A 26,407-nucleotide genomic window follows, 5' to 3' on the forward strand; every position below is an offset into this window, starting at 1 on the left:
AAAAAACACACCCACTTTTATAGAAGTATAGCTAATTTCACTTCCAGTGAAAGCAGTAAGGCAAAATTTTGCCGGTAACTTCTATGTAAGTAGCCTTTGTGTTGTGTCCCACCTGAGATTTGCAAGGGGCAACCACACCAGGGTTTCGCACAGAGGTTGAGGGTTGCTCTCCTCCTCCAGTCCCACCATCTGCAGCTCCTCACATGCACGTTTGTGCTTCTCCCCTTTCCCAGCCAGATGTAGGCAGCATTTGGTGAACACATATACGCATCTATCTGCTCTGACGCATCCAAGCCCTCTCCCCTCTACATTAGACAAGCTCATTATTGTTCAGGTCTGAGGAGGCAAAGGATGACAGAAGGAAAAAAACAATACATGTTTTGTATAATTTGGGGGTTTTTTTTCTGCTGCTGTGGGGGCCATGGCCCTCGTATAGCAGCACTTAGTTCAAACTTCTTCCTCTGCAGAGGTTCACAGGGAGGAGGGAAAATGCTGCGGGTGCTTGGGCAGTCAGAGAGACAGTGGCAGAAGTGCATTTTTTGGTTCCTTTGCTGAATGGATTCTTTGTAAGGTGCTGCTCCTTCTAAAGGAAAAATAATGGCATATAAATCTCCTGTTTTCCAAATAGTGGTTAGCAGATTCTGCCCAAGAGAGGAAATCTTCTCAGTTCTCCTTATCACTCTGTCACAGGTAACTGAATGCTGCTCTGTTAGCACTTGCATTCCCCGTTTTACTCGTTGAACTTGTATAGATGGTTTCCCGCTGTCAGGATCGAGTACTCTGCCGGGAGTGCCACTGGCTGCCCCATGACAGTGCCTGTGGGAGAGCCTGAGCATCGACTGCAAACCCCTGGTCTGCTCCCCTCCCCGCTGCCACCGTCGTCTCCTCCTTACACCTTGCTCTGGAAAGCTTCACCGTGGGCACACAGATTGCTTGACTGTCCCTTTTCTTGCTGACATTGTTCTTGCAGTCTGCAAGGCTGTGTTAGTGCCTGTTGGAGCATGGTGGGATGGCTGGAGCTGTCACTGTGAAGGCTTTAGATGTGCTTGACTTCAAACAATAGCTGTATGTCCACATTATATTTGTCCTTATTAGTACAAGCAAGGATGTTTATTCTGTATTGATAGCTGTCTTTGTTCTTTATGAGGTGCAGGGGTTTTTTCCAGTTGCTAAAACACATTTTTTTCCTGTCTAAAACAGTGGTTCTATTCCCAACCTTAGTTTTTGGTTTTTCTTTTCTTTTAAAAACCTTCAAAGCATGGCATGCTTGTTGTGGTCGGGTGCAGAATTAGTTCAGATATAAAAAAGTAAGGGAAAAAATTGGGAGCCCTAGGGCCTCTTTCTCTATACCGCTTCTGACTAATATGAAAACAGAGAAATTTTTGTATGCAAACAAGTTCAAAAGTATGCTAAACAGTTTGTCTTCATACCTTGTAGTATTGTCATCAGGATACTATTTTCTGTGTATTATTTACTTACACAGATACTACTTTATATATAATTTGAAAGCTTTAAGTTACTAAATACAGGCTACAAAAGTATATGCTTCCTGAGCTCCTACTTAAAGCCAAAAGAAAGAGATGTGTATTTATAGATAATAAAATGTATTATTTGGGGAGGAATATTGTTTCTTTAATTGCCTGTCTGATATCCTCCTTGGAAGATTAAGTATTTTTGGTAGCAGCTTTGTGGTCTATACCCTGTTTGCTTAATATCTGTCATAAAATGATGTAACTTGGGCAGGTAAAACTTGAGCTTGCATTCAACTCGCTGGTCGGGTATTGTAAACGGGAAACTGTTGTATATACATAATCCCTTTAGTCAATACTGTTGTTCAAAATCCTATTTTTTTCTTCCTTTCCCCTCTCACAACAAAGCTCCTAGGTCTGCGGTGAAGTGTTTTGTGACACATTTTTGAATGGTCCTTTTGCCCTGTTTTCAGTTCTTCAATGCAAGAAGCTTTATTAGGAAACAAGAATCCCTTTCTTCTATGTCTGTGTTTTTTTAGCTTGGGGCTGTGATGTTGAATACACAGATACACACACAAGTCAGATGATCTAAGATGTGTGATATTATAAGGTTAGCTGTTTCACATGATAATTTAAAATCTGTATCGGAGTTGTAGGTCTGCATTTAATGTCTATGACATCTAAATACGTCTTAATCCTTTCTGAAAGATAGATTTTTGTGTGTTTTCACACACCCCGAAGGCTGTTCCAAAATAAATCTTCCTTGTGTTGAAAGAGGCGATTTAGTTTGAAACAAGTATTTCTAAATTAGCTTTTGCCATTGAAAAAGAGCTGTAGAAAAATAGAGCCTGCTCCTGCAAACACTTGCAGATACGTTCAGTCTTACTCTCCCAGGTAACTTGCTGCCTTTGGTTTATAAAGTCATTGCCTAACACAGCCAAAATGAGCAGTTTTGTAGTTTCATTTGAGCACGAGCCCCATCAGCCAAAGTTTCTGCAGAAGCACATCATTAGTCGTGCAGTTAGTACCTTCATTAAGAATATTGAAGTGCACGAGTTTTTGCAGGATCAGATCAAATTATTGGTATAAGTAACTTTTATCCAGTTATTAGTCTGGTATATTTTAAAATCTTGCAGAGAGTCAGCTTTCAGTGGTTGCCTTTGAGATGTTTCTGTAAATGAATGTGTGAAGTTAGTTCTTGTAATGATAAAAGCTGAATATAACTTACTGCAACCTGGGAGAATACTGGGCACTAAATCAGTAAAGTCTGTGACAAAAACTGATTCTTTTTTTCCAAAGTGGTGGCAAAATTGGATTTTTTTTCAAGGCATTTCATGCTTTATATTCCTTATATGCTTAGTCTTCTAAGGAGACACAATGAGCTGTTGTCAAAATTTTCTCCAGCTGGTTTTCTGTTTTAAGTTTTTTGTTGTCTGTCTGATGCTGCTTATAGAGCAAAGACTTTTCTGCCTGGACATGCCTCTAGGTGATTGGGGGCAATTAAAGGAATTACTGGCCCCAAAGGAGAGGCTGGCTGAAGCAAATACGCTCACAATTCCAAGATTGTGTTTCACAACCCAAAGTATCACCTTAAACTGAAGTAGCTGCTGGTTTAAGCTAGCATATAGGTCTGACTCTGCTCTTGTATAACCCCACCTTTAGGTTTTTCAGCTTTCAGAAATACATAGCTTTTCAGATTGAATGGAGTAGGAGGGCCAGATGCACTGCATCTGTTTTCAGGGACTGAAACTTCTTCCTTTTCTTTCTGCATATGCAAGTGCCTTCAGCAGAACTCAGTAATCATGTTTGAAAGGTAGCATATGCATGCACATCACACTCCTGGCTTGGGGAAATGGAGGAGCAAACAACAGATACTGTGAGCCACAGCTTAGTGGTTTTTAAGATTTTTAGCAGCTGTTTTTAAGATTTTAGCATGGTTTTTTCATGACAGTTGGAAGCACTAGCAACGTTTCTAAATCACATGATCCAATAAAGGGTTGGTCCCATGTATCTCTACATCTTTGTTGCAGAGGAAATTATTCCAATATCGCCAACTTCAAAGTCTTGCAATGTATGATAGAGGCTTTTTAAAGTTCCTGGACTGTTGGGATGAGGTGGAGATGCTCAGTCTAATTTCTTTGTAGTCTATCTTTTTGACAGAGGTCCTAACTTTCAAGATCAAAAAAAGTTTTAAAAAGATGCAGCCTTAAAGACCTACATACCAGAAGGCAAAAATAAGACTCTTTAAGGATTCACTGAAATTAATAAATTTTTAATATGTTTTAGCTTTGTATTTGTTGTTTAATCGGATAATACAGAGTCACAGGTCTCTCGTGCCTTCTGCATTTGGAGAGTTGGTGATGAATACTGAAGGCACCGTATGCATATGTAGAGTCCTTGAATATATTTTTTTATGGAGATAAGACTCTCCAAAAAATGCTGAATACCACCATGGAAGTGGTAACAACTGTCCCCGTCACAGCATTGCTTTTAGCACCTTCTGAGGCAGATGTGGGTACAGCTCAGATGGGTTGGGGCAGCTCAGGCACCTCGGTACCAAAGTGTTCCCCAGGAGCAGGACTGTCTGGTGAAGTGCCTCTCCACTGACCTTTCCTGTAACAGGAGCCAGGGTAAGGTGTATGAAACTGGAAGACATGCCAACATGCCCCAACGATCAGCAGTGTGGTTCCTGAGTTTTCAGGAGGAGCTGTAGAGAAACGCAAGGGGAACCATGCACCATGCATCCTTCAGACTGTTGAACTTTGTCCTCGCATCCTCTCCTCTCCGGTGGTATTTGTGGGAAGGGTCTGGATACAAGGACTCACTTCTCCCAGAAATCTGTGATACTGAACTCAGTCAGGAGGGACTTCTGATTTTATTTTTTTATTATTACTCTTTTTTTTCCTTCAAGGCAATTGCCTCCTGTTTCAAAAATGCCTTTCACCTGCGAACATGACCTGGTGGCACCCTTGCCTGTCTCAGCAAAACCAGCTGGCTGCTCTGGGGCATGCTAAATCCCCAACAGGTTGTTAACCTGTCGCAAGACAGGGTGTCATCTGCTGGACTGAGATGTTCAAATCCAGCTCGGAGCATTTTCAAAATTACCTGTTTTACATGAATATGAGTTTTGTAATGGTGTTTTATGGTCACACTGGGGGCAGTGCCTGCAAGTATTCATCTCTGGCTTTTGCTGAAACTAGTCCCAACAGCAGCCACTCACTTGGGTTACAGTGGCTGCGGAGCTGGCTGCTGCCCATAATCCTGTCTTTGGGGTATGAAGCCAGCCATGAAGTATCTAATTAAAATACCTGGGTCTGGATGACTTAATGATTTTTGACAATAACAGTTACTGGCAGTAGTAAAAGATCCTTGACAAACAGGAAGTGGCACTGCAAAAGTGTCACAGTGCATAGTGTTGGGATGGGACACACAGCTGCCTCTTGTATTTCTGACCCTTATTTTTAAGAATTTCTCTCCAATTGTTATAGTCTGTGAATTGGAATAACATCATGCCTCCTCCTGAATATTCATGAAACTGGGTAGTGCAGTGACCAGCTCCCCAGTCCCTGTGGAATTTGACAGGTTTAGTGGCTGTAGTAGCTCGGGAGGTTGATATTACTGAGTTTCCTGTCAGTTTGTGATTTTTTTTTTTTTTTTTAAATGTATATATGGTCTGTCAAATCATTTGTCGTGCAACCAGAGGTTAGAATGAGGTCTTCCAGAGATTAAGATAAATATTTTTAAAATTAAAGGCCTGATTCTGTGAAAAGGTGAATGGGTATTTAGTTATGCTCTGAAGTAGTTCATGGGGCTTCAAATGGGAATTAAAAATAAGAAGAGCTTGGAGTGAAGGTCGTCTCTGCACAGGACTCTGCAGCCCAGTGAAAGCTGCTCCTCTGGTGCTCCAGCTCCCCAGCAAACCTGTCAGGGACAGGGTGGGATTATTTGCAGGAGTAAAGGAGAGTAGGGCTTTCTTCCCTGTCTTTTTCCAGGACAGAAGAAAAGAAAACTCGGGTTTTACTGTACGTCTAAAGGGGAGAGCAAAGCTTTCAGAGGAAGTACAAGGTTGGGAAGGGAAAGCAGCTGTTTCCTTCTTCCTCCCACTTTCCTCTTCACTTCCCTGTCCCTCCACCATCGCTGGGAGGATCTCAGAATGCTGCAGAGATTTGGGCTCAAGACTTACTTTGTAGTGAGATGTGGATTGGGAGACTGGTTGGGGGATACGACTTCATGTAATTTTTCTGACGTTCGCATTAAGTACAGAGCTAGAGGCAGCGTTCCTGAGGCCTGCCCTGAAGAGGCAGTCGGTTGGGGTGTCAGCCTCTCTGTTGTCTCAGGAAACTGCCAATTTCATTGACGTGAAAAAGTGTCTCTTGACTGTTCTCGTTTAAGAATAGGATAGATAATTTGGTGTTCTCTGTTTCAGAGAGTCGGTGCTCTGAGTTGCTCAGAAAATTGCCGTCCTTTAGCGTGAAAACATGTGTTTTGGGGGTGTGTGAAGCGACACCGACACTGTTTGCCTGCAAGTGAAACTAAGCAGGTTGTTCAAACGATGGTTAGGTTGGTCTCCTCTCAGTTTTTTTCAAATGCTTGCGGCAAATAACTGGGAGAACTAAATTCAAAGTGGCTCCTCATGAGAGTGTTAGGACAGCTCAGGAAATACATGGTAATAGAGGAGAAATGTGTCATTTTAGTGATGCCTTGGTACAGCATCACACTGTGGCCAGATGGGCAAGAGGAGAGAAACCTTGCCACTCCTGAGTGTTTGGACCACTTTGCAAAATGCTTTGAAATGAATTTTTTTTCCTCTTCTGTCCTCCACTGGCTTGCCTGACAGCAGTGTCAGAATACCTCCTGCTCCTCCTGTGGTTACAGCCTGGAAAGTAGCTGCAGAAAGAGCTTCTATAGAATAAAATTGAGGGGTAATAGAGGATAGAGAACAGCATGGCCATGCTTCTTATGTTATCTGTGATGCCTAACAGTTTCGTCAATAGAAGAGATTTCTTCTCTGCTGTCCTTGTGTTAGTGGGGCACAAACCTACAAGCAAAAAAAATTGGATAAGTGAATATTAATGAAATCGAATGAAATCTGTCATTCATTATCGCCAGAGCAGACTCTTGGAGAATTGGGTTGCATTTTCAGTGGATTTAAATATAATTTTGCTTATGCAATCCTGTTAAACATTGTTGCATTTAGTCACTGAGAAAGTTCATTATATTTGCTATATAAAAATGACGACTTTGGGGGTGGGATTAAAGCTTTAGCGGTGGTTGCTGTCTTTCTTGTGGTCACAGCAGTGAACTGTTAAATGTGGAGAAGAGGGGGGAAGCTGTGGGTAGGCCAGATTTTCCGTCTGCCTGGAAACACAACCTTTAATGCTCTTAAGCCAAACCAGAGGAAACTCCAAGCTTTTTTTCAGGAAGCAAAATTCTTCAGAAAGGTGACATGTTCAAACAGTGGGAAATAGGGTTTTTTTCTGAATCTTTTATATCATATATGCAGATGAATATATATATGTGTGTGTGTATATAATAAGAAAAAAAATAATTTCAAAGTGAAACACTGGCTTCAGGCAAATCAAAATGCTCTGTTCCGTACAAAATCTGAGATTTTTTTGATTTTGCTGAGAATGGTGGCTAAAATGAAAACAGAAGTGTTGTGGGTTTTTGTAACTGAGTCAAAACCCTGCACCTAACGTCTAGCAGTGCCTCTGCCCCCCAATGTTGTAGTCCATGTTCCTGATTGCTGGAGCTGCTTGGCATTTTCAGCCTGAAAATCTTGCCCATAGAACTGTGTCGTGCATTTTTTTGCTGTTGCAAACCTAAGCGTGTCCCTTTGGCCTGCTCGTTTCTGTTAATGAAAGTCTGAGCTTGATGTAGGGGAGAGCAGGTCTGCCTTTGCTCGCAGCGTTGGTGCAGTGGGGTATGGTCCGAGGGGGTTGATGTGCAGACATTGTTCTGCAATGTATTTTATTCACACCAAGCAGTCTTTGCTCTTAACACGTCATTTGCTCACTCAGTTAAAACGATGTCTATAGACCGATAGCTCTAATTTGACACAAGGCACCTGGTGTATCAGTGATTAAAAATAAGAAACATTATGGCTAGTTATTGTACAACTGGCTTGAAACCACTGTATAATGATGGTACATTTCCCATCAGATTAGGTCATGAAGCAGCTTTACTGCAGCTTGGAAAATTAGGATCAAAAATAGTCCTCTGATTAAAACTTGAGCTTTTGAAAGCTCTTCAGAGGAGAAAGATGTGCAAAAGCAGATGTATGGGAGAAATTAAGCAGTCTGGATATGCATGGTTCTTGAATTTAAAGAGAATAATTGATTGAACCACTGTGCTAGCTCATTTCTCACAGCAGCCCTGTCTTAAGAAAATTAAATGAAACATCAGAATGATCTGGGAATAGGTTGCCTAAAATACAGTCCATAATGGGTCAATGTATTAACATAGTGAATTTAGTAGTTTCTGTGGGTATGGAGTTGTTCTGCATGTACCAGTGTCAGCCTGCAGTAGCAGTTGTCTTGGTTTAGATTTATTAATTTCTACTACATTTAAAAAAAATTCATACACTTTATCACGCATTTACCAGCAGTAAAATAATTTCTCTTTAAACAACATTTGCTTTCTGTTATCTTTGGGAATTGGTCTCCTCCTCCTCTGCCCTTTGCTGCAGCAGCTTGATTCCATCAACATCGGGGCATCCTGCAAGTCCCTTACATCTTGCCAGGCAGTTTTTAAACACCAGAAACAAAATTAATGTTTGAACCAATAAAGAAGAATGATTAGGTTCTCGTTTTGTTGCCGTTGTGTTGCTCACTTTTGTTTGCTTCAGGCAGAAAAGATCAACTGTGCTATCGGGTACCTAAAGACTGAATCTAGTCAGTATTGGCCACAGGCCTGTTTGGCTTCTGTATCTGTGGAGCTTGAAGGAGTGCAGCCTAAACCTGTTCCCTGTGACTGTTTTAGATGCCCACTAACTGGCTGAGTTGAAGGTGAGACCTGTAGCTGCAGTGGAGAAGGGCTTGGGGACAGATGGGAACAGCCTCCTGGGATATAGGAACAGCGAGTTTGTTGCTGCGATTTGAAGATTGTTTCAGTCTGATCCTATTGAGGACAGCAGGTCTTTTCCTCCCTCACAAAACCCAGTGAAAGCTCATCACTGTTTTTTTTCATTTGTGTGCTTGTTATCGGGATCGATTCCCGTACTTGGCGGGCTGCAGGAGACCTGCTGGCATGATGCAGAGGGTGGGTAGATGGCTGAAGCAGCACTGTGTCTTTTGGTCACAGCAAAAGCTTATTAGCATAAATGAGGCTGGTTTAAACCAATTATGAAGCCATAGTTTGCAGGAGGTCTGTGTGGGGGCTGACTTTTACTTCCTTTAATCTGTTTTGGTGTCAGGATGTTCTGTAGGTCTCTGGAGGTTAAGTTGTCCATGACGACAGTCCTTCTGCACATCAAGCCTCTAGCTGTGGTCTGTTCTGCATGTAAGGTACCAGAGTGTGATAAATCTTAATGGTGTTCACTTTTTAAAGCCTCATACCCATCTTAGACAAAATTCAGTATAGTGTGGGTTGGCACCTGTTCAACTGATGTCTGTTTACACCTGGCCCAAGCCCATTTTTGTATATTAAAAGTGATGCTGCATTGAAGTAGATGTTGCCTGTTGTCTATGACATGGACATGATTTATGGTACCTATAAAGGTGATCATGGTGAATCCCGTTGCCGCTTGCTCCCTCTGCGGCAGCTCCATTAGCCTGGACACCTACAAGGCATTTGCTCAGTCTTGGAGAGGAATGAGGAGCAGAGAATTACAGGAGAACATAAAATCAACTGATGAGACACACAAGCAGTGTGAAATACGATGTACCCCAAGCTCAAATATGACATACCCCAAGCTAGAAGGTTAGCATGATCCTCATGCCTATGCAGAAAATTGCCATGGGCTCGGCTGGAAAGCAACAGAAATGCTCCCAGCAATGAGCACGGTACCAGCTAGCCAGGGCAGTCAAATTTCCTTGCCTGTTTATCAGTGTTCCCAAGTTGAAAGGCTGATAGAAAGTGCTTCCTGATCAGCATGATAAATGGAATTTTGCATGATAATTATGTTTACAGCAGGACAGATGTACTAATAATACGTCCCCTAAAGACTTCAAATGAGCTATAAAAGAACCAAATCTCTGCTGAAAATGCTGGCAGCAGTAGTATTAATTGTGTAAGTTACAGCTGATAATTGTCTTGTTTCATTTGAATGAGGCAGTCAGCTATTAATGGCTTGTGCTCTGTAGTACCAAAACAGCAGACTGCGCAAAATCTGTCAGTCTGGATAATATAGTTATATATATTAGCAGTGCATCCTAATGGACATACTCTAGTGGCTAGGGAAGGGAAAAAGTGTTACGGTTAATTTCTAATGCTGTTTCATCTTTTATATCAAAATACTTGCTTTTGTGCCTTCAGGAAGAGAACTTATTTTTCTTATCTACAAATTGTTTGATGTAAGACAATGCCTGCAGTAAAAAAACAAACTCTCTTTGTGGTTATTGAGGATTGAAATGGAGAATGAATAATTAGCTGTCTTGTTCCACTTATCTCTTCCACACTGGTGATATGAATGAACATCTTACCCTTTATTTTATGTGCATGAAATATCCCACTGTTCTGTTACAGAGTATGCATAAGTGTGCAAGTGCATGGAGTTATACGTATATATTAGATGTGACCCGAAAACCTGTTAGAGTTAAGTTATCAAGCCTAATTTTTAAAATAACAGTAAAATGAAGTCCAAATCGGTGCTTATACTAGGTATTGTGCTAGGTTTACAGTTAAATAAAGATCTTGTAGGTAACTAACCAAATTTAAAACCCTGCTGGTCCAAACTGAATTACTTTTTGTGACATCCTAATTCATTTGCATTCCCAAAGCGTGTTTCATTTCATCTGCAGTAAGTTGAGCTGCAGATACTATCCCAGAGGAGCGCACTTCTAGCAGTCCTAACCCCCATCCTTGCTCTGGCTGATTAATCTGTAAATCCTTCAAAATTTCTCTCCCATGCTATTACATCAAAGCATCCCCAAGTAAAACATGTGAGCAGAATCCTGAGATGTGTTCCCTTAGCATGAGAAGGACTCTTTGTGCATTTCATTAGGCAATACTTTGGGGTATTTTATGGGGAAACAGGCGGTTGACTTTCTAAAGAGTGCAAGATGTGTTCATTCGTTAGCAAAAGAGAACTGATGGCCTGGAAAAACTGCCTGGAGATGCTCTGTAAAAATTGTCCTTGGTTCCTTGTAACCTTTCATCAACTTAATTCATTGCTAACGAGCTGTAAGTTCATTGCAATTCATTGCAAAGCTTTAAAATTGCCACTGAGTCAAGTGACAAAGTTGTTTTATGTTATCAAGAAAAATCCTCCAATTGATGGAGGACTAAGCAGTAGTGCAACTCTGAAAAAGGTCTTGGGCCCCTTGTCTCTAAAGGGTGTCAGTGGAAGTGCAGCAATTTTGAGAAGAGAAAGGAGGGGAGAGACCAGAAAAAACAGAAAATCTTTGTTAGTTTTCATCTGCATAGATTTTATCGTTATGCCTGCTCACCCTAGGGAAATGGTAATGTGATTGATTTGTTCCAGGCAGATAGGCAAAGCCTTAAATACGAAATATACCCATTTCTGCATTAGCTTAGTGTTTTTTCTTCCTAAAACCAAGTGCATGTATATAAACAAATGAAACACCACCAACAAAAAATACCAAAGAAAAAAAGGGCCTTGGCTAAAGAAGAGATAAATAATTTTTTGCATCTATAGTCATGGCGTTTGCCATTCAAAGGTCTGTTACTCTGCCTAAAGTTGTACTTAGCATAGCTACAGCTGTAATCACAAAACTACTGCCAGACCCTGGAAATCATTCAGACTAGGTCTGGGTATGGCACCTCAGCTTTGAGAGGACCGACTACTGCATCATGCCAGGTGTTTTTCACATCTGGTGCTGTGATTTGCTCCTGTGCTTCCCAGACATTTGGAGACAGGCACCTTGGGCAGCCAGCTTTGCTGGGAAGATTTGGAAATGTTGAGTGGCATCTTACACCCTTCTAAATGCTTTAATAAAGCTTATGGCAATCCTTTTTGACAAGGCAGATGTCTATCATCAAATGTGGGATTGTGGAAGCCATCCCTGCCTCTGCTGAGCCTACGAAGCAGAGGAAGGAGATCTGCTAACAAACTGCCCCTCCTGGGACTTTACTGTCATTTTTAGACTTTTCCCCTGCATCTCCTTAGTGTATAGGCCCCCATCTGAAGTAATGCACAGGGTATATAAACTCACCATAGGCAGCTTAATCTTTGTGTTAACAATTTGTTTGTGACGGGAAGATCTGGGTAACTCAGATCTTCGAGACTTCCTGTAAGGTTAGGGTGTGAACCTGTTCTCAATTTATCATCTCTACCAGAAGATGCATTGCAACTATATTACTAATGATTGCTTTATCTATTTTTTTTCTTATATGCGCTGTAGATTAGATCAGGTCAAGGGCTCAAGAGACATTTGAAGTGGGTCACTGTGACATTAGGGTAGGTCAGCGAACCTCTTCCCTTCATTGCATAATATGAATGCAACATATCTTCTGGGTGTGCTGGGGAGAGACTGAACATGTCAAGAATCATCACTGGAATTATTTGGTACAGCAAACAGTGTGGTTTAAGAGGGCTGCCTGCTCTTGCATCTGCCTGAGCTGCTGCCTCTGGTTCTTCCTGGCACAGCATGGCTGTACGTGGAGATAGTGAACACAGCGCTGACATGGGTGAACCAAGCCGGGAGAGCTCACCAAGTGTGTAGATGTGAAATGTGGGTCTTGTGATGCCTTCTAATAATGCTGGTCTTAAAGCAGCCCTCTAAATTGCACTTTGTTGGCCAGATGTCACTATGACATGTTTTTTTATTGCTCTGATAAGCATAGAATCATAGAATTGCTTGGGCTGGAAGGGACCTTAAAGATCCTCTAGTTCCAACCCCCCTGCCATGGACAGGGACACCTTCCACTAGACCAGGTTGCTCAAAGCCCCGTCCAACCTGGCCTTGAACACTGCCAGGGAGGGGGCATCCACAGCTTCTCTGGGCAACCTGTTCCAGTGCCTCTCCGCCCTCACAGGAAAGAATTTCTTATATCTAATCTAAATTTACCCTCTTTCAGTTTAAAACCATTACCCATTGTCCTATCACAACAGGCACCAGTAAAGAGTCCCTCCCCATCTTTCCTGTAGGCCCCCTTTAAAAGGTACTGGAAGGCCGCTATAAGGTCTCCCCAGAGCCTTCTCTTCTCCAGGCTGAACAACCCCAACTCTCTCAGCCTGTCCTTATAGAGGAGGTGCTCCAGCCCTCTGATCATCTTTGTGGCCTCCTCTGGACCCACTTGAGCAGGTCTGTGTCTTTGTTACGCTGGGGGCCCCAGAGCTGGACGCAGTACTCCAGGTGGGGTCCCACGAAAGCAGAATAGAGGGCAAGAATCACCTCCCTTGACCTGCTGGCCACACTTCTCTTGATGCAGTCCAGAATACGGTTGGCTTTCTGGGCTGTGAGCACACATTGCTGGCTCATAGTCAGTTTTTCATCCACTAATACCCCCAACTCCTTCTCTGCAGGGCTGCTCTTAATCCATTCATAGCCCAGCCTGTATTTGTGCTTGGGATTGCCCCGATGCATGTGCAGGACCTTGCACTTGGCCTTGCTGAACTTCATGAGGTTTGCACGGACCCACCTCTCAAGCCTGGTTGGCATCCCTTCCCTCCAATGTGTCGACCACAACACACAGCTTGGTGTTGTCGGCAAACTTGCTGAGGGTGCGCTTCTCCTTACTAAGTGGGAGACTGCTCGGATTACTAGAATAAGCATTATTTCTGTACATCTGATAACCCAGCACTTTGACAGTATGTGGGGAATATAAGAATATAAAAGGCTATAAATTTGGGTCCCATTCAGGTCTTCACATCCTGCTGCTTCTGGGGTAGCAGAGCAACGTGTGTTCCCTGAGTGAGTGAGTGGGGACAGTGCTCTTGGAAGAGGCTGTTCATGGTAGAGAGGAGGGAGATGCTTTCTGAGCCTGTGGCCTCTGCTGATTGCAGTGTACATTCTTCGGGAAGTATTGGTCCCAGGAAAGGTCAGTTCCGCAGCCTGAAGATGTAGGCTGCATTTGCCAAGTTAATGAAAAGTTCAGTAGGGTCACTGCTGGGTACTCTCTGTTGTGAAAACAGTCAGGAAGGCTTCTTGGCAAGCTTCTCTAAATATTAGACACTACTGTATCACGATACCTTAAGAGAGAGCAAATGATACAGCTACACAACCAAATGTTACCGGTATTATGAGGATCCCCATATTACTTGCTTACTGGGAGAAGGGAGAGTGAGGGTTCCTCACAGAGATGAGATGTCTTAAATGTCACTCTCTAAACCATGATTAGTCTTTGTACATGTACTTGTGATAAGCTGTGCCATCGTGTTTGGTTCATAGCTGGTCTTTCACCCTGTTGATCATACGAACTGAATGTTCTGAATGGAGTAAACTGGTTTCTGAAAACATTTAGGTTTTTAATAGAGATCTGTACCAGGAGAGAGCAACCTCAGGCTGGGAATGTGCCAATTACAATATGCTGTGCTGAGCAAGGGACCTCAACAGAGAGAGAAGAAAATTATCTAATCCTCTGCTACCACCTATCAGCCCAGTGCCTGGTAACAGGAAGATGCTGTGCCCAGTCACAGTGGCAGGGACAGAGGGAAAGAGGAGGTAGTTTGCTTTTCTCAGAGCAATTACGCTGGTTGGCTCCAGAATCTCTCCCTAGTGCGAAGAGCAGGGAAGAACCGAGCTCTCTCTTGCGAGCCCCAGGCCCACAAGCTCACAGGCACTTCTGCTGGACAATAAGGATCTTCCTTTACCCTAATAACTGATCTTGTTGTACTGTTTTTGACACGTGTCTCCGTTATTGCAAATATGTTTTTAAGTATAAGCAAGTGCAATATTTTAGGTAAATACATCTTTTTATACTCAAATGTCTTTGGCATTAAAACTGACTGTGCATGAACTAACTGGCAAAAAGGCATTAATCCCTGTGGATATAATAATATTTAAAATTATGGCAGTGGACTCTTCTGTGTTTCACAGATATCCAAAAGTATACCCACTATTGGATATCTAAGCTGTCCAATATTTCACTTCTCTGAACCATATGAATTGACTTGGGCTTTAGCGATGCATGGCCAGGGAAAGGAGGGCATTGACTTTTGAGTATGTAATAGGAGGGTGGGAAAAGCGCATGAGCCCGAGGGAATTTGTAGCAAACGTGCCCAGAACTAAATCCAAAGTATGCACCATTAAGCACTCTGATTGCCACCACCTGTGCCAGCATTCATCTCCCATGCATGAAATGCCTCATGCTAGCTTTCACTTCTTCAGTTTGGTCTTTGTGTCCTGCTCACTTAGGGGACTTTCTTTTTTCCATCAAAAGAACTTTATCCAGACAATTCACAGCGTCTAGGATATGTCTTTTTAGCAAGGAGATCTATCTGCCTGTTCAGATCTCTTCTAAGCCTAATGTTAAGATGTGGGATTGCAGAATATGTTTTCCCAGGTGTGCATCTGGAGGCAAGACAGGGATATGAGGTTGAGCTGTAGGTAACCTAAGAAATACCACAAATGAAATAGAGGAAGAGAAACAGGAAAAGGCAGCAGTTTTAATTGCAGAGTTATGTATGCAGACTAGAATTAAAGTATTTTTTTCAGATGACTTAGCAGTGCATGTATGTGTTTCCATGTGTTATGGTATCTACTGCATGTAGCCTTGACTTGCAAGTGAGTTTCTTAGTTAATTCCAGAACTTTGGCTGCTCTGAAATACAACCTGATGAGATTTGATACTTCAGAAACTGCTCTTGCAGTGTGGCTTACTCAAGTAATGTCCTCGGTTTAAGTGTTGATTTGTCATTTCTTTTCTTAGGAATAGGTATCCTTCGGATGTGGCTTTTAACGAGCAACGTTAATTGTGGACAGACCTAAATATTCTTTAACAGTGCAGAATTTGTCAGGCAGAAACAACACATGAAGAATCTGTTAGATTAATGTTGATCAGACAAAGGCTATTATGGTGTGGGTTTTACTGTAGAAAGAGGACATAAAAGATGGGAGAAATTGTGTGTTCTTTACAGTCCTATTATATCTGCTTTGGCAAGCGTCCTTGTTTTCATAAGGACACATGATTAATCATGTTGTTTGCTCCTTTGCTAGTTTTGAGTGTTTTTAATTAAGCTGGTGCCCATTGATATCTTACCATGATAGTATGTGTAAGGTTATGAGGTAATGGCTGAAAAATATAGCTGTGGCAATGTTTGGGCATACTCAAAATAAATCACTGTGCACAAGCGTTCTGAAAGCTATCACATTGCTGCAGAGTCAGTAAAGTGAAGACAGTGAATCTGTAAATCATTGGTTACAGATAATAGAGGATGTAGATTTTAGGTGCTTCAGGATCTGAGAGCTCTGCTGTCTTTAAATGTATCTTAACTGAATTGCAGCTGTAGCTCCTCCTCATGGCTTGGGTAGAGCCAACAGTAGGAGGATTGGATGCAGAGGCAGCTGCCTGCAGAGGGAGAATGGTAGGTTTCAAGTAAGATCCATCTTCAGTGAATTGGGAATCCAGCTGAGGAAGGTGAAAATGAAAGGGCCCCCAAAATCAACAACATGTGGTGATTGCTCTTCCATTCTCCCTAGACTCAACCCTGGTTTTTTCCTTCACTAGAGACTTCATATCAATGCCTAATTTTGAATGCATTTCCTCCCAGAATCATGTCTTCTAGCAAGACTAATAATTAATATATCAAGTTGAATTGTGCCATGCTACCCCCCCGCCCCCCCCCCCCAAAACCAGTTCTACCATACCTTCTGGTTTTCTGCATAGATGTGTGTACATACTCACACTATGCAAATGCTTTGTCAGTGAACAGCTTGCTTCTCAGCAATTGCAGTCTAAGTCCTCTGTCTTCACAGTGCTGGTACTCCTGATCTTATATTTGATATAACCAGACCCAGATGATCCCTGTGGGACACTGGGACAGAGCAGCACTAGAATTCTGTGGGCCATTTGAAGGATCATGTGTGTAAAGCTCCATAGTAATTTGTGAACAGAGCATTATGTTGCACTGGCACACTATGAAAGGTCACTATTATCATGTTTATTTCCTTCATTTTCTGACTTCTTCCTTTTTTTGTATTCTGTATTTGACATGAGTGTGATTTACGCACAAAAAATCCTACCTTTGGGATGGCAGTGTAGGTATTTTTTATGCTGAGATGTCACATGCAGACAGGTCAGCAGGCATCAATTTGAGTGCTGTGTATTTCGAAGCTTCTGCCTTGGGTATTGTGGGAGGATGAGGCTTGGAGAAGGAATTGGATGGCAATATAGGTAGGATACTCAGCGCAGGGGGGACATCTGGTTTGGGAGGAGTCTGGCATGGAGGCAGGTTCATGTCATAGCTCTCCCCTCATCCCCTTGTTTTCTGCCCATCTTCCTGCTCACCCTGGAAAGGTTGGTGGAGACCAGGGAAACATTTGGCATGGCATTATTCTCCTAATAATTGCTAGCCTAAGGTCTGAAGGTCTGTCTCCTTGCAATACGTATCCCAAGAGGAGCAGGTTGTTGGGGGTCCTGCTAGCTCAGGATTTCCATGTTGGAGACTTTCCTTCACAGCTCACGGGAGAAGGCTGTTGTCTTAAACCATGTTTGCATCCTGCCTGCCTATAGGTGACAGCTAAATAGAGGTCTCTTGGTATATTCTCTATGTGTTTGGGCTGGTCTGCTGAATTAACAAAATAACCCATTTTCAGCGTTCACCAGATGCTTTTAACTCCTGTTTTGGGCAGCCTTGCCAATACGCTGCACAGCTTGGAAGTCCTAAATGGAGTTTGATGTTCTTTGCAGAGAATGGCTCTGCTGCGTAATTATGATAGCACACAGTTAAATACCGCTTTATATCAGTTTGGGTAACTCTGGAAACTCTGTTTCCCTTAGTAATTTTCAATAGTCTCAGGGTTTGTTTTTCCTGTGTTTGCGTTCCTGTGATATTGGCAAAAGATAGGAAGAAAATGAGCTGGGACATAGGAATCCCAGTAAAAACTTCAGAGGGAGGGCGAGAGGTGACTCATTAGTGGGTCTTTCATCTGGGTTCATGCTGGGTAATGGAGTCAGGGGTCAGGAAGTGAATGGGGATTCGTACACAGATGATGTCTTGTATAATATTTCGGAAGAGTGTATTAATTGATGTCAGCTTAGCCTGGGAGTTTGGTCAGAGGCGTGCAGCTGGCAGGCTGAGGAGTCAAAGTGGCTTTTAGGTTTCCCCAGGGTGACGAAGGGTCTGGGGCTGCTGGGGACAGGGCATTGCCTGCGTCTGGCAGCGCTCTGCTGGCTGCCTGCTCCCCTGGCCCAGGAGGCAGTCAGCAGCTGCGTTTGTTTATACCCAAATCCTAACTCCAAAGGAGTTAGGGAAAAGAGTGGTAAATGTACCTTATTCAAAACTTAGAGTTGCTTGGAAGATATGTTTGTGGCCAGCATGTGCTGAAGGAATTAAAATACTGAACAGTCAGAGTTTGTTGTGGACTATAGACCAGAACTGTGTTTTTATATATATGTATACTTACTTGCAATACATATTACATGTATCTATTTATAATTTTTTTTTCCATTGTATCACCTAGAAGCCTGATCTTAGATCTCATTGAATACTCTCCTTGTTTTCTTTTTACTGTTCAAGCCATTTTAGTGCTGGAGGGAACAGTATGAAGCACAATGGAAAAGCCGCCCTAGGGTTGCTGTTCCCGTAGAGGTAGGATCAAGGTGATGCTCTGCCTGGTTTGACCTATGGGTGTTGCACATCCAGAGCATGTTTTGGTAACTCCCCAGGAAGTGTTTGCAAAGGACTAGGTTGGCTTTTGGGCAAGAGCTCCTCTTTGAGTCCGGAGCTGGCACCTTTCAGAAGGGTGGATGGATGGCAGAGAGAAACCTTCCATTTACACGTCTAGGCAGGCCCCAAGGTATCCTTACAGGTATACTGATCTCATTCCCCTGTGCTGCAAGTTTTATAATAACTTTATTTCCACTTCCCTTGTGTATATATCAAGGGTAGTCTTCCTGCTCATAGGATACAGCTTTTGTGATGAAGGCACAGTGAAAATAAGGAATTCAACATTTTCCAAGTGCCAGGAAGTCTTGTACTTTTCTGATGCTCCCAAGCCACAATATCAGAAACACAGTTGTGACCAGAAGGTAATAGCCCTGCTGTTTCTGCCCCATGGCTCTTCTTCATGAATGTTCATTTTCCCTGGCCACCTGAAGGGAGGAGGTGACCCAGTGGGCATGTGAACTACCAGCAGTCTTCAGCTGCTGAAATGTCTTTGCCCTCCCAAGTTCTCCCATCAGTGTTTAATGCAGTCAGCAGATGTTCAGATTATTATCTCTTGTGCGTCCCATCATCACTGCATCTCCGAAGGGATTCAGTTGTCCCAGACAAAGCAGAGAAGCTTGTCCTGAGGGATGCTTTTGTTCTGGGAGCCAACGGCACCCACACTAATGGCTTCAGCCGTTGTGGCTTTGTAATCTTAACAGAAGAAGGGGGGATCTACACCCACAACTTTCACAAAAATTAGGCATATTTAAAATGCAGCTTTTTATTCCTGGTTTTGTAGCTGTGCTAGAAAGTCATTACACATGGATTTATTTTTCCTTATCTGTTGGATTATCATTGGCTTCCTTCCTTCCTTCCTGGATTAATTTATCCAGTGTTCTGATTGCAGCTCCATTTTTTTATCACCTCCTGTCTATGGGGCTTAAGATTTTGTATGTTTAACATAATTGAGCTGAGTATTTTGCAGCAGTTGACAGTGAAGATAATTTTCCACCGATTGATGAGTTGGTTACAGTGAATCTTTTTGCAGCCTACTCACTTTGACTGTTTGCTGTTTTGGCTACAGACCTGCCTTATTTTATTTGTCCTTGGATTTTATTTGATTTTTTGCAACTGAGCCACATATTAATCTGACTTTGGAGGAGGGAAACAGAGACAACATTTTAGATTTTAAGAAACTTCCACAGAGATTCAGACAGCTGCTCAAAAAGAAATCCAGTATGCAAACAGTGTCATGAATATCGTAGAAAACAGCTGTTTAAATACCAGGGCATCAAATATATCTTTAGTTTCTTTCTTTGGACTGGGCTTGGAATTTGGTTGTAGGGTATTGGTTATTTCTGGGATCATGTAACAATTGCACAGGGAACAGGGAGGAAACAGAAAAAAAATATTTGAGATAGGTGCTTAAGGGAAAGTGGTATTACATGATTTAAAAAAAAATAATCCATAAGTTGCATGAGTCTGTCACTAACAATGTCTTACAGGGACTGATAGTTAGAAGTAGGAGATCATCATCTTTCCAGAGCTAAACTGCTTTCTTCAGTGTGCGTGGGAGTGGGGGGAGACAGGGATGAGTTTGGCGTACCTGGGATGTGGTAGTTAAACTAGGAGGAATTTTTTTAAGGCTTTCCCTGAACTAGGAGAAATTAACATTTTTACTGAAACATCTTTAATTTTGTTATTAAGGGCAATTGTATTTTAGTGTGTGTTAGTTGGCTGACATTTACTCTGAACAAGTTTTAAAGCATTTTATATTGAAAATGCATTGCCTAAAGACTTATCCCAAAGCCGAAATCCTGTATGAGTCACATAGTGCTATTTTGTTTTGATCTGCCTATAGATACTCTTTCTTAACACTGGAAGGATTTTCCCCTAATTATTATTGAAATAGGACATTTTTTTATTATAAAATAGGTACCAACACAGCTTTACATCAGAATGATGGTAGTGTATGATAGAGAACGGTTTGGGTTATTTCAGTGTAAGTGTCTACATATAGCAGCTGTTACAGCACATTAATCAATTTTTGAAAAATAACCCTTTTAGAAGTTGTATAGACAAGCCCTGACTGCTTGCCTGAAGAAAGATGATAAATTAATTTAAATATTAAACACCAGTTGAGGTGATTAATTTTTAATGAAAACAATGAAAAACTGGTTTCGCTTGTATTCCCTGGAACACCCTTTCAAAAGCTTTGCTTTTCCAAAATTGTTTTTTTCCCATGTGTGTGGCACAGGATGTGACTTGGTTCACAGCAGGTAGGTTCATTAGTTGGCATTTCTTGTATAATATCCAGCTGTGGAAAGCTTATAAAATACTGGTATTTAGGTCATCTTAGTTAGGCCTTGAAATAAAGATTTAAGATAAAGTGGAATAACTGCACATATTTCATTGCGGCTGAGCTTCTTCAGTGAAAAGAAAGTGCAATTCCTGGGCAGTAGGAACTGTTTTCATCAGAGTTGCTGCTGGAGATCCGCCCCACTGGTGCTCGTGTGATTGTGCAGGGAGCTGAACCGATTAATGATTTTGGGGAGATGTGGCAGGTTTCAGCTGGGTTGAGTGCTGGACCCGGTATCCTCGTCTCACTGCTACTGATGCCAGCACAAGGAGGGGATTGGGCTGGGGCAGCCCCCATTTATATCACTGCAGGGTTCTGGGTGACGCATGCTTCATTGGGGTGATTTGAGGGAGGGGGTTTTCTGCTTCCTTCCTTCCTGGATTAATTTATCCAGAGTCATGCTTACGTTCGTACTAGTTAAGAGAGCTGAGGTATCAGTGCTCTTATCCCAAGCCTGGGTGAGCAAAGAGCTTCGCCCGCTTCTTTGTGCAGACTCTCTTGCCATGTTAGGTCCTCAAAATACTGCAAAAATCACTACCAGTGAAAGTCAGTGCCAGCCCTTTTGTGCCAAGAGGGGTGGCAGCGATTCCCATCCAGCCTGTGTTGAATTCAGGGTTAGCAAGCACAAGCCAGGAGGCAGCATCCCTGGTGCTGGGTTTAAGAAGTTGTGACCAGCAAGGGAAGCCAGAGGCATCTGAACAGTCAGCAGCATTTGAAACTGCCCTGGAGCTGATGAAATGCAGTTGTGTGTATTTCTGCCAACTGATGCATCTGCCTTAATAACAGATGCAAATGTAGGCTCTTCAAACCCATCTCCACCAAGCCATTGACAATGAAGTTGAGGATGGTGTGTAACTTTGGGCGAGGAGAGACTTGGAGGAGGGTTGCAGTGGCAGCTGGAATATGCATCTGGTGTTGTACAAGTGCCTTTATGGCATCTGCCAGGCATCTAGTGGAAATACTGTGTGACTAGTTTGATAAATTTAATACAAAGAAGGTGGCAAGGTTGTACTGTTGTTTATCTCTCTTTGACTAACAACACGTAAAGTATGCTTTCGGTGTTGTAACACCACAAGATGGGAGGGTGCCATAATTTAAGTGTATTAAGGTAATGACGTATAGATATTAAAAAGCAACAGCTATCATCTGCTACATCAGCAGTGCTGGTAGTTGAAACTTCCAACTTTTGTTTATGGAACAATGTGACTGAAAATGGAGAGGGAGCTCCTCCTGATCTGAGTTTCTCCCTAGGAGAGCATCTCTGTGTCCTCCGACTGTGGATGGAGCCAAGGGAGCACCCATGGGCACAGGAGACCGATGTTTGTTCTCTTCTTCCTTGTGTATGCCAGCAAGTTCAGCACATCCTGAAATGCAGACTTTATTTTTTCTTAGCATTTTGAAGGTGTATCCTATCTTGCACCAGATCTTCTGAATTTCTAGTTTAGACAAAGCCTGAGGGAATTTAGGTTTGCATATTTTCCTAACAGGATTACGCTTCACACTTAGTTGCTCTAAAAATTGTTTGAGAGTTTTTTTCTAAGCACACGAAAAGCCGCACACACATTTAAACTGTCCTGAAATGTGTTGTGTGGAGGTTAGTGACAGAAATCTGGTGTTTGAACTAGTAGTAAACTGAATCACTGAACCTCAGGGTTATTTTGAACTGAAAAACATTTCAGTAATCAGATTTGCAGCACGGCTGCAGGAACAGTTGTAGCAGCACAACTGGAGGGGCTAGCAAATTGCAAGAAGGATTAAAAACTTCTTACACAGGCATCAGAGAAAACAATTTATTGGGATAATACAGCCCAGGAATAAATTAATGAGCACCATTCCCAGCACAGGGGTGCTTATAATGTTGTAAAGGGGAAACTTTACTTGCAGGTCAAGGAACTAAGGCAGGTCAGTGAGAAGGATATTAAGGTAACTGGGGAAAAAATAGTGGTAGTCTATGAGGACTTTTATCATTTCAGTTCACACTCATAAAATCACTGGCAGGACACTGTACACCTTGGCAGTGGCCCCTAGGAGCGATGGGTACCAACACTCCTCATGCTAGCCGGGTGCTGCAGCACAGCGCCTTTGCTCTGCTGGCCGTCGCAGCTGCTTAACACCCACCGATGAAGTCATTTTGATGATTGCCAGCTTAACTTTTCATTATGTGCCTGCAGTTGGGCTGTATCTTATACCTTTTCCTTTTTTTTGTTGTATTTTTGGTGTCTCTTGGAGCACTGGGAGCAGCTTCTCATTTTGTGATGCCCTTGGGTTGTTTGGAGGTTGTGCAGCAGCAATTGCTGCTAAAACCGAGCCTGTACTGGGGCTTCTTCCCAGCCCGCTAGAACAGACGGAAAACTTGAAATGCTAATATTTCCTTACTTCATTTCACTGAAGGTGGAGGAGGGATATGACTCGGCCATAGAAAACTGGTTTAAAACAGGACTAAACTAATCTGTGCTGCTCAGAGGGATGGTCAGAGCTCCCTTTTAAACTGCTGGTGTGTGCCCAGTGCTGCTGGCCACGTCATCTTTCATCTCTCTTCAGTCACTCCTCACAGAAGTGATGAGATGGACATCACTGAGAGTGGCATTTATTTGGTAAAAAGGGCAAGGGGCAAAGAGAAGTGCCTCTTGTGGCAGCGTGAATGACAGGCAGTCTCTGTAGATCTACATCTGCGTTATTTTATCAAAGAACTGTACTTGTAGCATTGCAAACTATACCACAGCAAATGTGGGACTGGTGTTAGGTGGGTGTTAAACCCCTGAAGGAAGGAGAACCTGAAAGCACAAACTGAGGAGGAGCTGATGGGAAGTTTCAACTTCTGTTTTGCTTGTGTGAAGCTTGTATGAAGTAAGTTTGCTTCTGGTTGGGATCAAATTGATTTAGTAGGGTAAGCAGAACACAGCAAAATTGATTAATATCCAAAGGTACGTCTCGGCTAGTGAATGGCAGTTTGTGAGCTTTACTAAATTAACAGCTCTGAGGACTTTCTCGTGCCCTCTAAACCACAGTGATGTGTTGTGTTCTGTTTTCTCTGCAGACGACGGCTGATCTCCCAGCGATCTTCTCTGGAGACTCTGGAGGACATAGAGGAAAATGCCCCACTGCGGAGGTCATTTTATTTACTCTCTCTCTGGTTACGTGTCTGTAAAGCACATACACAGACAGACTTGCTGTCCCTGTGCATGTTGGAAAGTAGCTGGGTGTTCACGTTAAAGCTGTTCTTCATAGTGGGTAAAGTGAAACCTCACGCACCCTGCAAGTTGATAGGTGACATAAATTACACGTTCCCTGGCTTTAGGTTATTAAATAAAAAAATCACTATTTAAATAAAATGTCAGGAAATAGAAAGTCAGATTTGATTAATAGGGTAGTTCAGTTGTCACTAATAGGAGTGACTAGCCTCTAACATAGTACCTTTGAAAAGTAAGTACAAGCTGGTTTAATAAAGTAAGCTTTAGAAGGCTAGTATTTTTAGTATTTTTTATGGATTTTTATCATTTGTTCTCTCAGCACTCACAATCTTATTTTGGTAACCAGTGTTACTGTCTTTCTGTGTTGGCTGGTAGGTTTGTGACTGCTACCTCACTAATAAATCTGCCCCCATCCCTGTTATATCAGCAACTTCAGTGCAGTTTTATTTCTGCATCCAGGAGGCCACAGCTTCTCTGGGGACCACAGTAATTAGTCACTAGTCAATCCTCTGGGGTGATGGAAAATGGAGCAACTGCTTAATAGTTCAGAAACGGGCTGATAAGTAATCTGACCCCAGTGCATGGTACGCTTCCAGGTCAGCTGTTTGGCAAGGCAGCAGCTTAATTTTGAATGTCTCTTTATCTTGGGACCTGTAATTCAGCTGGTTTATATTGATGTTTAGCCTATAGCCTTGTTTATCTACATGCAGATTGCCTGTCTCTCCCCACCTCAAAGCAAAGACTTAATAGCAGAGGCTGTACCAACTGGCCTACTACCAAGGCTTGATTATTTTTACCAAGCTTACTGTTGAATGCTTACCAGCATATTATGAAGCATTCTCGTAAATTATTCAAATGTGTATGGTTTGCAAGGCAGTATTTTTACTTGCTAATTTGCAGAGTTACTGGTAGAACCTCTCTATTGGTGGTATTTTCCCGTGAAGAAGCTAACAAGGCTAATTGCAACCAGAGGATGAGAGAATCCAGAGGATTTTACTAATAGTGGTAGGCAGAAATGGCAAAGTGATGGGGTCCCCCTCTCTGGGGTGTTCTCATGCAGGGTGGTGGCGTTTGAGTACAGCAGTGGGGACTGGCAGTTCTTGGTGACTTGGGACCAGTAGTCTGTGGTTTCAGTCCAACAGAAGGACCTTGCAGGGTTGGGAAGTTGCTGAACTCTGCCTATGCATAGGAGAGGATGGGAAAAATAGGTTAGGGAGGCTCAACACAGAGGGACTGTGCTGGTCCCATGTGCTGGCAGAGGATGCTTGTCCCTTCGCTCCCATGGAGGATGCAGCGGTTGCGGTCCAGCAGCCCTGGCTGTGCAGCGAGCGCAGGAGTTATCTCTGGTGCCTGTGCGCTGTGCTGCAGCTTGCAACACAACAGCACTGAGATGAAACAGAGAAGGCTTTCACATGCACTGTGGTTTCAGCTAATTAAAAAGAGCAAGGATGGAATGGGGGGGGGGGGGGGATATTGCTGTTGCTGTTTGTCTCATCTCTCCTCCCTCTGGCAATTTCTTTCTCTAACTGCAATTTAAAAAGTGCTTTCAGATGTAAAATAGATTTAAGGATTAATGTTTTGAAGAAAGATTCTTTTTTTTTTCCCCTGAGGTAATTTATTTTATTTTCAGTTGTTTTGTATGCTGTCAGGAATGTGAAAAGTAATATTTAGAGTTAAAAGCAAATAGGAATTATCCTTGCAAATGAGAGATTTTAAATCTTTCTAAAATCAAAACAAGAAAGAACTTTCCTCAATAGATCTTTTATCAATAGCTGAGGAGGATACAAAAGTGTGGGTGTCAGTGTGGGCAGGAAAATCCCATAACCAGGTTTTGTTTTAGTGTTTTGTTTTTTTTTTTTCCTCTGAAAGCTTGGGCTAAGCTGTCACGGCAGATTACAGGAAGTTCTATTTTGCTGAGGTTTTTTTATGATGTGGTTTTTTGCATGAAGGGAGGGGTGGTGGTGCCTTTTCTTATTATTATTTTAAATATTTTTTTGTATTTGAGCTGTCGCATTTCCAGACTTATTGTCTTTATTGTTCTTGCTGATTCCTAACACAGGGTGACTTGAATCATTTGTCTTGTCTTTCCTTCCTGCCTTTGTGTAGACTTCTTGGCCGTACAGCAGGGAACGGAGTACTTTTTTTCTTTCCCCCCCTCCACCCCAACTGATTTATTTTTCAGATGTCGGACACTCTCAGGATCACCCAGACCAAAGAACTTTAAGAAGGTTCATTTTATCAAGAACATGCGGCAACACGATACCAGAAACGGCAGGTACTGTACATCAAAGGCTGCTTCTGCAAAGACCATCCATGGGGCGCAGGGAGAGGGCAGGGTCAGAATCCCTGTGCAAGAGCACAGTGTGCCATTGCTGCTTAACTGAATCTATAGTAATGGGCTTTAAAATAGTCCACGAAGGTGCAGGCTGCAGTGCATGTTCCTTCCTCAGGTGAAG

At 42.5% G+C, this 26,407-nt stretch overlaps 1 protein-coding gene across 2 annotated transcripts in view; it reads left to right on the top strand.

The window, feature by feature from the left end:
* The window catches only part of CABLES1 (Cdk5 and Abl enzyme substrate 1), a 76,366-nt gene that overhangs the window by 13,126 nt on the left and 36,833 nt on the right, over positions 1–26,407 (top strand). For both annotated transcript variants that reach the window (XM_074879496.1, XM_074879507.1), the window contains exons 2-3: positions 23,798–23,869; positions 26,134–26,226. In XM_074879496.1, coding sequence (XP_074735597.1) covers positions 23,798–23,869; positions 26,134–26,226 — 165 coding nt within the window. The remainder of the gene's footprint in view (positions 1–23,797; positions 23,870–26,133; positions 26,227–26,407) is intronic.

The sequence above is a fragment of the Strix uralensis genome, chromosome 1 (assembly GCF_047716275.1).
Source record: "Strix uralensis isolate ZFMK-TIS-50842 chromosome 1, bStrUra1, whole genome shotgun sequence".
NCBI classification, from domain to species: Eukaryota; Metazoa; Chordata; class Aves; order Strigiformes; family Strigidae; genus Strix; species Strix uralensis.